The sequence below is a fragment of the Perca fluviatilis genome, chromosome 21 (assembly GCF_010015445.1).
Source record: "Perca fluviatilis chromosome 21, GENO_Pfluv_1.0, whole genome shotgun sequence".
NCBI classification, from domain to species: domain Eukaryota; kingdom Metazoa; phylum Chordata; class Actinopteri; order Perciformes; family Percidae; genus Perca; species Perca fluviatilis.
This window is the reverse complement of record NC_053132.1, coordinates 10,168,686-10,181,893: the sequence shown is the minus strand read 5'-3', so window position 1 is coordinate 10,181,893 and position 13,208 is coordinate 10,168,686. Positions and strand designations below refer to the sequence as shown.

The window sequence follows — 13,208 nt, the reverse complement described above, 5'->3', positions numbered from 1 at the left end:
CATATGTGAGTAAACCTCTGCATTCTCATCTGACGCATTACACTCCTCTGTTATGGTGTGGTGGCCATTTCAGTAGATTTACTCACTAACGTTGTTGTGGAAACACAATAAGCATGGAATCTAAATGCACACTTCCTGCATTACTTCAAATACTAAGTTACTCCTCTAGTAAACTAGTATTCACATGAAATAAAACAATAAAACATTGAGACCATTCAGCAAGGCACTCTGGGTAACATTCAACACACAAACTGGTTGCTATGGACTCGTCACTAGGCTTCCTCCACTTCGCCGTTGGAAAGTAAGTCCAAATCTACACAAAATCCACAATCAATTAGTAAGCTGACATCAAATGTGGCATTTAGGAAACCTTTATTGCAACCTTGGCAAGGTAAGATGTCGAGACTAGTGCAACATTAATTTTCGTTTTTTGCGTCCTGCTGCTCCCATCGTCAGCCAGGAAATATTTTTTTTACTAAAGCAGTATATGAAATCAGATGTATTACCTACCACCATTTAGTTGTTTTGTGTTATTTAAAGGAACACGCCGACTTATTGGGAATTTAGCTTATTCACTGTAACCCCCAGAGTTAGACAAGTCGATACATACCCTTCTCATCTCCGTGTGTGCTGTAAAGCTGTCTGACGGCTCCAGCGGCATCAGGCCAGCAGAACATGCAGGTGAATGGTTCCAGTAATCCTACTGCTTCAGAATTTGTTTACAGATCGAAGACGGCTGTGTCTCATGTTACGTTGTTTTATGTACACGCTGTGACTCTACAAATCACAACATGGAAATAGGAACATGTTGGCGTTTTTGTCACTTTTGTCACAATTCCGAGCAGTAGGCTAGTTGGAACCAGTTAACTGCAGGATCTGTGCTAGGCTAAGCTAATGCTGGAGCCGTCAGACAGCGTTACAGCACGCACGGAGATGAGAAGGGTATGTATCGACTTGTCTTACTCTGGGGGTTACGGGTGAATAAGCTAAATTCCCAATAAGTTGGCGTGTTCCTTTAAGATATTTATAAAATATCTGGTCATGCCAGACATAATTATTCCACTCATTTTTTAAACAATGCAATTATCCGTTTCAGCCACCAGGGGGGCAGCTCCCCCTTCCCCACAGCAAACTCATCAGTCAGACCCATCTGGTAGCGAAGGAGGGCCGAGACTGAGAGCTATTTCTATGAATACAAAACTTGGGTGACCCCCTCGCTCTGCACAAAAAAATGTTGAATGACCCTCCCCTCAACAAAGAATAAAAAGACATGACCCTATTTTCCTCCGGTGGTCCATTCCATAAATACCGAACGGTCCCTAAAACGTTTTTGTATATGATTGCAGCAGGCTATACGGAGACGTAATACACCTATAATCAAACATGTATTGTTGCAACACTGGATTGGGTGTGTAGAATATTAATAAATCCTTTTAGTGGAGTCAGCACCATCAGACTTACAGCAATCACAGTCACCACTGCTCGCAACAGTAGCAGGAATCATATCAGAACATAATGGCAAATGTTTAGCCAATAAACTTAAACTAAAAAATTGTTTATTTATTTATTTTAGATATTTTTGTGGAATTTTAGGCCTTTAGTTTTGTCAGGACAGCTTAGACATGAAAAGGAAGAGAGAGGGGGAATGACATGGAGCCCAGGATGACCTACTCAAAAGCACTTCTGCTTGACAGAGCAAGATACATTAAACAAACTGAGCCGTATTGGGTCAGATTGTCCGTACATTATAAGTGACCGGACAAACGACCCAATGGAATGGCCAGAGGTGTCGTTTCCCGATATTTTTTGTTAACGTTGGCTACCTGATTGAGTCTCCAGATAAGAGACAGCTAACGTTAACTGTTAGCTAATCTTAAATGATTCAATCTTATCAGTAACTTTATCCCAGGGTCATCAAACAGTCTATTGTTGGCCCACGTTCATTAAAGCTTTGATATTAAAGACTATGTCTTAGCATGTTAAATGAATAAATTCTGAATAAAATAAATAAAAACTGTTACAGTTTCGACTGTAGCAGCGATGTTAGTAGCATTAACACCAGCTCCGTCTGTCTATTTGGCAGTATATAAAACCTAAGATCTGGATTTTTTTACTTTTTAGAGGCGCAGAACACCACACAGCAACTTTGCGGCATTGTACCAAACAAAAATACAAATATGACAGTAAAGATTAACCGCTACGCTCATTCATTCAATTGTTTTGTTTTTATTGGGCGTTCCCAGTACTGGGAACTTGTGGATAGGGGCCCCTGAAGTGTTTATTCAGCTACAATATTTGTGTTCCAAGAACGTTCTGAGAATGTAATCACAGGCAATTTAGCGAAATACCTGCAGTTGTGGTCTTGACCGGTTTTAAAATAAAATCCTGAGTCCTCTTCATTCGAGACCGAGACAAGAAAGAGTAAAAATGCAGTCAATTCCAAGACAAGACCTTTAAAAATTGGTCTTAACACTGGTCTTGAGTATTGCAAACAAGTGTCTAGCATGGGCCCTAGGATTCTCTAGGTGTTTTGTCATAGGTGCACTATACTGTTAATAGCATCATCAGTGCCTCTCTGGTTTGTGTATGTGAACTGGAAGGGATCTAGCTGTGGGCCTACATCCAGCCGTAGTTGCTCACCATGAGCTTCTCCATACACTTAATCACAACAGAGGTTAGAGCACTGGGTCTAAAATCATTATTCTCCTGTGGACAGGGTTTCTTAGGGACAGGTGTGATGATTGCCTTTTTCCATTGGGTTGGAATGATGTGGGAATATAGGGACCTCTGGAAAATGGGGTAGCAGGCAGGTGCCAATTCATCTGCACATGTTTTAGGCCCTGCGATGGACTGGCGACCTGTCCGGGGTGTACCCTGCCTTTTCGCCCGTACGTATGCGGGGATTGGCTCCAGCCCCCACGACCCTGTCTGTGGGGATAAGTGGTTGATGATGGATGGATGGATGGATGTTTTTTATAGAAAATCAATGATACCATCTGGACCTGAGACTTTGTTGGCATTGATTTGCTTTTGTTTAATTGTTTAATTTAATTTACAAAGGCCACTCTCACATTTTGATCTGTATGTGCGGCAGGATGAATGCTGCAATCACCAAAGGTTACGAGGAAGACGTAGGAAACAGAACATCGGTGTACATTCACACGGCCCACTCCATCACATCTGCGCTGTATTTCTTCAAGAAGTTTGGATATACTACTGTCCCTCATGATGAAGTACTCAAACTTGTATGTTATGTGTAATATCATAACGGTTTATACCCCACGCATACACACTTATCTGTCATCCTCTTCTTTTTGACAGGGTATAAAATACGTGATGGTTCCTGAGGGGATGAGGGATTTCAATTGGCTCAAGGGTCTTCTCAAAGGAGAAAGAATCACTGCTGGCCCATATAAAAACAAGAGGTGAATATCAACTCTTATCGCAACAACTTAGAAGAGGGTAACATACACACAAACAAAAACAAAACACAATATATCAAGTGCTGGAACATATTGGACTGGGCTTGAAGTTGTGTCGCCAGGTCACCATGTTTATGGAAAGAGTCTCATATCTGAGGCAGGTAAACATTTATTTTGAAAGTAATTTTAATCACAAGTTCCTAAATTAGTGAAAGAAGGTAATCAGACATCAGTTAGTACATTTTATGGAGGTAACAAGTCATGTTAAACACTCACAATATACACTATACGCTCCATTGTGGCTCAGGCAGAAAGTCACCAAACTCCCTTTCAAAAATAGGGCAATTTAATCTGCCAATCCAGGAGCAACACTCATTACCAAGACCAAAATGTAACTTGTGGTGCCTTCCTGCTCCAATTTTGCCTCCATTTCCAGCAGAGATAATTAACTGCATTGTACAGACAAGAACGCTAGCTTTGCATCATTCCGTCATGTGTTTTAACCCTGTAGGCCATGGACGTACTATGCTGGGCAGTACAATGAGACCCGCTTCTATGTTCTGCACCAGGACTTCCTCAGATACATTCGAAACAGGTCAACCTCTGCTCACAGTCATACCAAAATATTTTACTTTTAATGGTTTATAATTACAATGATAACTTTATTTGTAGAATGATTTGTAATGTATGTTCACTTGACACTATTCATTGCCCACAGGTTCTTAAAGTCTCCTAATCTGAATGCTTCATACTGGGCAATAGTCAGACCAAGCAATGGGGCATTCACTCTCTTCCTGGCTCTGCATACCTGCGACACTGTAAGTTATTAAACATGTCCACATGCCATCTATAGCTACTGTTAGTGAGTTATATCTGCTGATTGGAAGATTACATTTGGACAGAGCCAAACAAGTGTTTTATACCCTTGTTTCCAGTATTTATGCTAAGCTAAGGTAATCATATGCTGGCTGTAGCTTCCAATTTTCCAGACAGACAAGAGAGTAGTATCGATCTTCTCATTCAACTCTTGGCAAGAATATGAATGAGCATATTTCTCAAAATGTCAAACTGTTCTTTTAACAAATCATTTAGTCCCTGTTCTCTGTTGTTGTTGTTCTCAGGTGAATGCATATGGATTCATGACTGAGGACTACAAGAAATACTCAACTTACTACTTTGAGAAAAATATTAAAGCCCCTGTCATTCTCTACGCCAACCATGACTATATCCTGGAGAAAAACATGTGGAAAAAACTGCATGACAGCAAAATAATTAAGCTTTATCAAAGAACAGAGTCAGAAACAGGGACGAAAAAGCCAAAACAACACTGATACTCTGAGAATGGAAGTAATGGCATCAAGAATGTAGGTCATTTTGTTTTAAATTCGTATTGTTTACTTCAGTAATTCCAGGTACTTTATATTACACTGCAGTTCAGAAGAAAATATTGCACCTTTTACCTCACTATCTTTTTACTTACTTATTGTGATTTATCATGCATGGGGGGGGAGGGGGAAGGAAGGTGGAGGGTAGGGGGTGTGGCCTTGACCAACTGCCACTTTGCTCGTTTGAAAGCCATGATGTCTCTCTCTCATGGGTGGGCCAAATTCTCTGGGCGGGCAAAGCAGAGAAAGGGGAGGTAACCTTGCTAAGATCGTAAGGAGCAAGATTCCAGATCGGCCCATCTGAGCTTTCATTTTCTCAAAGGCAGAGCAGGATACCCAGGGCTCGGTTTACACCTATCACCATTTCTAGCCACTGGGAGACCATAGGCAGGCTGGGGGAACTCATATTAATGTTAAAAAAACTCATAAAGTGAAATTTTCATGCCATGGGACCTTTAAAATTAAACTATGAAACAAGATATGAAGACACACACACACGCACACACACACACACACACACACACACACACACACACACACACACGCACACACACGCACACACACACACGCACACGCACACACACACGCACACGCACACGCACACGCACAAACACAGGATGGACCACAGCAGCCCAGGTTTGTTGTCATCTGGGATAAAGTTAGTTTCCAGCGGGCTGCTCTGGTCCGGGACTGGTTCACCAACCACAATACTCTAACCTCACCGTTTTTCTGCACAGGTATGAATGATTAGGAAATTAGGTCTGGGCTGCACAAAGACAGAAATAAATACAGATATATAGAGAAAGTAAAACATAAATAATAAGAGGTATATCAAACTAAAATAGATTTGTAGTAAAAAAAATATTTATTTTGTTGTTGCACCAGATGTGTAGAAAAAGATTTAATCGGTCTTCTACATGCACGGCAGAAGCTGACACATCATCTTCCTCTGCCCCGTTTGACCTTAAAGCCTACCTTCATATTGGCAAAACACAAACAATGACTAAATTACAACACTTTTTTTAACTGAACACTTTAAAGTTTGAACTTTGAATTTGTACTGATACATTTTGACTGATTTTCAGATTTTTAGGCCCAGTGAGCTTTAGTAGAGCTTGTGGGCGGATTTTGTTTGGACAAAGCCAGGCTAGCTGTTTCCTCCTGCTTCCAGTCTTTATGCTAAGCTAAGCTAACCACCTGCTGGTTGTATCTTCATATTTACCAGGAAGTGGTATCTTCTCATCTAACGCCAAGGGGGTAAGCTTCGCTTCAGAACTTGAACCTCGTATGGCACCATTTTGATGCTACAAAGCGATCACCTCCTGTTAGCATTCCATTGACTGCCATTCATTTTGACGTCACTTTGACAGCGAATAACTTTACATCTGAAGCGTTTAAAGACTCTATTTGTCCATTTTTTATTTCTAAAGAAACACGACAATGTATAAAAGGCTCAATTACCTTGTACCTCACGTTATGGCTCCGTAGCAGATGCTTTAGTAAAAATAGGCTAACAATTGTGTCATAACCAAGCAACTTACTGTTGCATAGTAGAGGAATTACCCTATAGTACAAGAGAAGCTCGCCGCTAGTTTGGACTTACATGAGCTGTTTAGGTTTAATTACTGATGTTAACTAGCATTTTAGTTAGCAATAATAGCCTGTGCCCATGTTATCTCCTTACATATACCTACGCTCTCCGTCTCTTCAAGATTGGGAATGATTGAGATTTCTCTTGGCACAGCTACCAGACGACTTCCAACTTTCAGACAGGTTGTTCACATCACATTTACGTTGTCTCTCTCAGTTGGATGCTGCTCAGTAACGCTCAGCGCTCACCGGAAAAGTGCTTCTAATATCCTTCACTGGTCTCCGTCCAGAGCAACGGGATCTGTTGGTCCATGCTTATATACTGTCTATGTCTAACGCTCAGTAAGAAAGCGAATAAGCCTATTTCCCAAAATGTTGAACTAATATTATTTTAACAAGAGGCCATAGCTTCGCACTTTTTAAAAATAAATCTTTGTTGATTTCCAGCTGTGTGTGGTGTGTGTCCTGTAAGCTTACAGTAATTCATTATTGTTTGATATAAGTTAATAATCACACACATTTTCTGTCAAGATATTTGTTTTTGATGTTAAAAATATAAAATGAAATTACTCTGCATTGTTAGAGCACTGTCTCATCTCATCATCTCAACAACAACATTGTTGTTATTATCTGAACAGATGTTGCATATTCTACCTTTGTAGTCACTGCTCTAATAAGTCAGCAGGTGTTATTTATTTAAAAATTGCAAGATATTCATAATAACATAAGACTAGTCGCTGTCCTTATGGATTATGATTTAATCCTGGGGGATACGGCATCAACCACGTTTAATGTCATATAATATCTCCAGATCAAAACAGTGTAGACTTTTTTTGTTTAGAGGCGGATACGCTATAGCTAGAACCATCTGCCTCTGCATATGATACAGAGAAAATGTAAGCACATAATTTTCACAGAATCATTTTCACTTTCACTGAATCAAGGTAAATGCTAATGGTTGGCAATGACAGAGCCGAACACACACAGTTGCATTTGCATCTGTATTGAACACAAGTTAAGGGATCATTACAGTTATTACAAATCACCCTGAAGGGGACAATAATGTCTGTGCTAAATTCCATGGCAATCCATGCAGTACTTGTTGAGGTATTTCACTCGAGCCACAAATGTTGTAAACTGCTGATATTGTTAGAGGAAAAGTCAGGAGATCATCAAAGTCACCAGGTTTCATCTTCTGGGAACCAGGAATGTCTGTACAAGATTTTAGGTTATTCTTAGAGTTGTTGATTTATTTCAGTCTGGAACCATCAAAACAACTTTGCCATGCTGCTATCAGTGCTACATACATCGAAGTTGTACGGGTTCCCTATTAAATATAAAGCAGATAGCAAATGATACAACTATATAAAAAAAAGTTAAAGGTGGCCTGCTTTGTGACCTTTTTCTGCAGAACTGGTTCTTAATTATTGCTTTTTGTTGAGTGTAGCGCACAGTGGCCATGTGTTTTTGTGTTTTATCTGTGAAGCTTCAAATGTAATGCTGCGTTCCAGGTAACCAGTAACTCGTGTTTTCACAACTTTCTACCCGTGAAACTTACTACTCGTGAACTCGTTACAGTTTTTGACATCACACAGACATAAACAACAATGGCGACACCTGTTGATGCTTTACAGACGCCGGTGATTAACAGTGAGAAATAGAATTAAATTGCATAATTACATAAATAGGCAACGTAAAGTAATTCCGTACATTGTAATCAAAACAATACACATACGATTGTGTACTACTACAGGTTATGTTTATTAAATGAAACCCAAAACATAGACTAGAAATTGCTAGTATCAGCTAGCGCTAGCTAATGTCAACATTAGGTAGCAGTTAGCTAATGTTAGCTAACGCTAGGTAGAAGGGTTTGTGGTGACTTTGCCTGGAATGCTACCAAGTCGTGAGTCGTGACTTGAAGTCGTAATTTACGGGCTAAAAATTGTGTCTGGAACGCAGCATTGGATTAATTATTTAAACTCATGCCATGTATGAAAATGTAACTCATTTCATCATACATCTTGAAACTATTTGCATACGGTAGGCACTAATTGTTGACCGTGGTTGGCTAAAGATAAAGTAACTTTAGAAATGGAGCCACACACAGTATGGATGTTTTTTACAGTGACTTCACTAGATTATCCAATGTTACACAAGGTTATTTTAGTAGGCTAGTCACAGATGTGCTGTTTTATGAACTTGAAACAGATAAACATCAACTGCATTCCATCAAAATGAAAACATGCTTAAACAGGATTAAACATCCTACAACAGAAAAACCGCTGCTTCTGCTTTAGTATTTGATATCTGTGATGGTGCATGGGAGGCAGCAGAAACCAATGACACGTTTGAATGTAGATTACAAAATTCTTCCACACACACTGCCCAAGATCAACCTTTTTTTCTTGACCCTTAAAAGCGAAGCAATGAGAACCTCGCGACCTATTGACGAGTGTGATATTTGTTTATTAAACTGTTCCATTTGTGTAGTGAAAAACCTAAAACTGCACAGCATTTTATAAGAAGAGAATACAGACAAAGATTATTTGTGAGACAACTCTATTCATGATGACGTACAGTGTGCAGTGTTTTGCTATAAATTTGGGAATTAGTATGCTTGCGCTCTTTACATTTTTTTCTTTCAGAAATGATGAAACCTAATTACAAATTATTTATATAAAATAATCCATTAAATAAAAAAGAGATATGATTAAAAAAACTGTTTTGATATACTGTACATATATCAATACTTTATTATCAATCATTACTTTATTATAGACTCTGGTCTGAGCTTTAATATTTATGGTTTAAAATGGAATGTTTAGTTTATATAAAGTGTGATATTTTACAGTGGCATGACTTGTTTAGGGCGAACCCATCTCCTTTGTTTCATTTGATAAAGGATTATTGTCTTTCCCCTCTCTGGTTCTTTAAATTCCATGCAGTTCACACCAAAGAACACGTGGCTGTGCAAATAATCCACTCAAACAAAGTTAACACATTGATGATATTCCTGTCCCATCTTGTCATAGCATGCTTACTGTCTGCCTGGGTGGAACATCCTGGTCATGAACATCAGTAGTAATAACCACCCCACCCTTGCGTGCGTTACGCGATACATGACGCCACGGGCCGGCCCGCTTTGGAATCAAGATTTCTTTTTTTTTTTTTAAACTTTAATTTCTTTTTTTTTTTTCAAGTTGCCGGGGCAGATTAGGCGTACAGTCGAGACGCGCGCCGCATCTCCGCAACGTGATGACGTCATCATCACGATCGACGCTGCGTGCGCCACTCAAGTTTGTTGTTTCTCACGTTTGCACCGGTGCTGTTGTTTTTCACACACACGTAATTACGTCTGTGACGGTTCGACTTTGTGTAGGTGGGCGGCACCCCTGGAGCACATCATAGAAAAAGAGGGGTTGCAGGACTGTGTTGTAAAAATCAGTCGCCTACAGGGGGTGGCTTGTCTGCCTTAAAAGCCGTTGTAACAGTCTATCTGTCCACTACTCCCTGACGTTTCTTAGGCACCATTTTTTTTTTTAGCTAGCCTGTCACTTTGTCTTTGCCTTCAGACCAGCGGTGCATATCACTTTTTAACTCCTTTGGTCGACAGCAAGAGGAAAACTCCTTACAACCATGTCTACACGTCTATTTGGATATCAAGATGGATCATCTGCTGAAGAAGGTACGCTTGATACACGCTCTCGCAGTACATTTGAATTGAGACCCACTACATTTGAACTGAGACCCAGCACGTTTGCACTGAACCGTGCACCCCTAAATGGAACATCTAGTACTGGAGAAGCTACTGCTATTACAGATAACCCCACTGCTGTGAATTGTGCCCCCCGGAAAAAGCGATCCCGTCCAGAGATCTTTACGCCAAGCATGGCAGAGTCGTGTACTGTCGATATGGAATGTGAGGGTAAGAATGGATATTGTTATTCCATTCGATACAGCGAGGGGCATGTGACAGTAGCTGTGTACACTAGCGTTGTAGCGGGGCTATCTAGCAAAGCTAAAACAGAGTGCACAATCTCTGTGAAAGACTGGAAGCTTTTTAGGGACATGTGTGTAAGGACCTGGACAACCCTGGATTTCCCGAGATAGTGTATGTGTCCCAGTGGGATAGCAGCAAAGGCGGCATAATCTACCGGGTGGAAGCAGACCGCTTCACAAGATCTGCTGAGGATTTCATTTTCCTCAGTGTATGTGAAGAAAAGGAGAAGATTATTGCAGCCAGAGGTCGTGAAGAATGGCTGTTAAAACCATATCCTGTTTCTAACGAGGAATGTAACAAGTGGTTTAAAAATGGCTTTATTATACAATGGTGTGACTGGGAGTTTCTGAAGAAGCAGTTTGATACAGTTGACTATGTCATCAGAAGAGATCAGATAAGGAGCTCGTATGATACCATAAGAAAAAAGTTGATTTTCGATGACGACGGACAACACACACTGCCCATGCCAAGACCGCTGTACAGGCCTAAAATCGTCAGACACAAAGATTAGTAAGATGGTGGGTCTATTCTACGTGGTGTTTAATTGCAAAATAGTTAAACATGCTTCTTACTCTGTTACTATGTTTTACAGTGACTGTAATGTGTGTATTTTTCTCTAGAATGCATGGAGTGGAACTGTATAGCACCCGGGACGCCCCCAATCCAACATGGCTTATTTGCTCCACTGACTGCAACCGGATCTCCTCAATCGTCCTCATCATCATCATCATCATCACATATGTCCCTCGAAAGCTTCCTGGCGCCGCCACATATGTCCCCTCCTTTACCGCCCTCTCTTTTGATCAGGTCACCTATACCATCCCCCAACCCCCCAGGTCATCTGTTCTTCCCCCAATCGTCTGATGTTTTACAACTGACAGGTGGTCATGTTTGTTCAGACATTGTGGGGGATGATCAAGCGGATGGATTGGTGACAACATTGTTTATAGACAGTGTTAAAACAGCGTCTCTACATCTGCTCAACGTAGTACTTTACCGATATTGGGGGGAGATCTGCCAGGGTTGTCAGATCAATCATCCAAGTCAGAAGCAGCACGAGTGTTTGGGCAGTATCCCAGAGGGGTTCTATGTAAGACATTTTGAACAACTTATGAAAAGACTGTTGACGGATAAATTTGTCCCAGTCGTTCAACGCTTTCTGGCAATGAAACATCTCTGTGCTGATGGTGCAAGAATCCGTGCGGTAGCCGAAACTGTTTTGAACGAGTTGAAAACAGTGGAAGATGTCACAGTCAAAATACGAGAAATGTATGATGCTATGATTGGTGAGGACGTCATCAAAGTGGCCGAAATTCGAGAAATTGGAGACTACTGGAGAGATTTATATGAGAGAAAAAACTGTGTGTGAATATGGGTAATTGTTTACGTGTAATGTATAACCATAACACTGAGAGATATGTGATAGATCGTTTATCCTGTATTTTAGAACAAGCCATTGCAGGCAAAGTGAATGGTGTTAAAAAGTATCAAAGTATGCGCAGTGCGTATAGCATTGACGTGTGTAGGCTAGAAAAACTGATGGGTCTTGTTAGAAGACATTATAGCAAACCACGTTGGGATGATTTGTTGCAAATGTTGTTATCAATGCTACTAGCTCGTGAGAATGTTGTGGAGACATTCTGTGCAGTCATAACTAATATCACCCATGATTTCAAGAAGTTGAATGTATGTCATGTACTGGTTACGTACACGATGCTTATAGATGTGTTGAGTCTGTATGTGAATGAAAAACAATGTATTGATGTCTTACAGGCTTTGCAAAAACTACACGTTTTCATAATCAGTGTATCTGGTGTGGCCATTTTAGTCAAAACTCTATCTGTAATAGAGGGGGTTTCGCTGTCCTCATAATTTTCGTGTGTTGTAGAATAAATAAGCTTGACATAAAACTAATGTGGTCACTTGTGTCGTACAGTATATGAATCATGGAGAGGGTCATGCGAAAAATATATTATGACCCAGCACACCCGGGAGGGTTAGTAGGGTGCATAAGCTCCGCAATGCAGTCAAAGAATGTACGGGGTTACCCCGCCAATCCCTGCGGTTAAAAGTTTCTATTGCGACAGGATGCTCATACTCTACATGCACCTGCCTTGAGACATTTCCCCAGGAACCGTGTGTTAGTTAATAGTATCGATAAACAGTTTCAGGCCGATTTGGTCGATATGGCTGAATATTCTGTAGAAAAACGACAATGTTCGGTATATATTAACTTGTATCGATGTGTTTTCTAAGTATGCCTGGGTCAGATGTCTTAAAGATAAATCGGACCCCAGCGTTACAAGTGCCTTTAAAGAAATACTGTGTCGGGGCGTGTACCTGTGAAACTTCAAACAGACGAGGGAGGAGAGTTCTATAATAAGGGATTTCAAAGATTAATGACTCAGTATAAAATTCATCACTTCTCTACATCAAATGAGACAAAAGCAAGTGTTGTTGAGCCGTTTCAATCGATCTTTTAAGACTTGTATGTGGAAATATTTAACAGCTGTTAACTTCGGCGTAGATACATCGATGCATTGCAAGATCTTGTGAATGCTTACAATAATTCATATCATAGGTCAATAAAAAATGGCGCCCTCTGCACTGAATAAGGACAACGAGAAAACAGTTCTTAACAATCTGTACAAACTAAAACACCCCGGAATGATTGCTTTTAAATTTCAGAATGGCGGACCGTCAGATTGTCAAAACATAGGGCGTGTTTACGTAAAGGATACCATCAAACGTTTACAGATGAGTTTTTACAATAGCAAAGCGTATAGGTAGGACGCCACCTGTTTATAT

The 13,208-nt window shown here is 40.4% G+C and overlaps 2 protein-coding genes across 4 annotated transcripts in view; both read left to right on the top strand.

The window, feature by feature from the left end:
• Nucleotides 1-4,924, top strand: part of LOC120551219 (alpha-N-acetylgalactosaminide alpha-2,6-sialyltransferase 1-like) — a 33,282-nt gene extending 28,358 nt beyond the window's left edge. The window contains exons 5-9 of one of the 2 annotated variants that reach the window (XM_039788470.1): nt 3,095-3,233; nt 3,322-3,425; nt 3,934-4,017; nt 4,141-4,240; nt 4,544-4,924. In XM_039788470.1, the coding sequence (XP_039644404.1) occupies nt 3,095-3,233; nt 3,322-3,425; nt 3,934-4,017; nt 4,141-4,240; nt 4,544-4,753 (637 nt within the window). In that variant the 3' untranslated portion in view covers nt 4,754-4,924. The remainder of the gene's footprint in view (nt 1-3,094; nt 3,234-3,321; nt 3,426-3,933; nt 4,018-4,140; nt 4,241-4,543) is intronic. The other variant, XM_039788471.1, reaches the window with a different exon arrangement.
• A 4,966-nt stretch (nt 4,925-9,890) lies between these two features.
• LOC120551227 lies at nt 9,891-12,180 on the top strand. Of its 2 annotated transcripts, none has more exons than XM_039788487.1 (2): nt 9,891-10,085; nt 11,021-12,180. In XM_039788487.1, exons 1-2 carry the CDS (start codon nt 10,037-10,039, stop codon nt 11,767-11,769), a joined length of 798 nt encoding a protein of 265 aa, XP_039644421.1. In that variant the 5' UTR covers nt 9,891-10,036; the 3' UTR covers nt 11,770-12,180. The 2 variants fall into 2 exon arrangements, 1 of the variants encoding a protein (XP_039644421.1); XR_005637844.1 differs by lacking the exon at nt 9,891-10,085 and adding an exon at nt 10,709-10,918.
• The last annotated feature ends 1,028 nt before the right edge of the window (nt 12,181-13,208 follow it).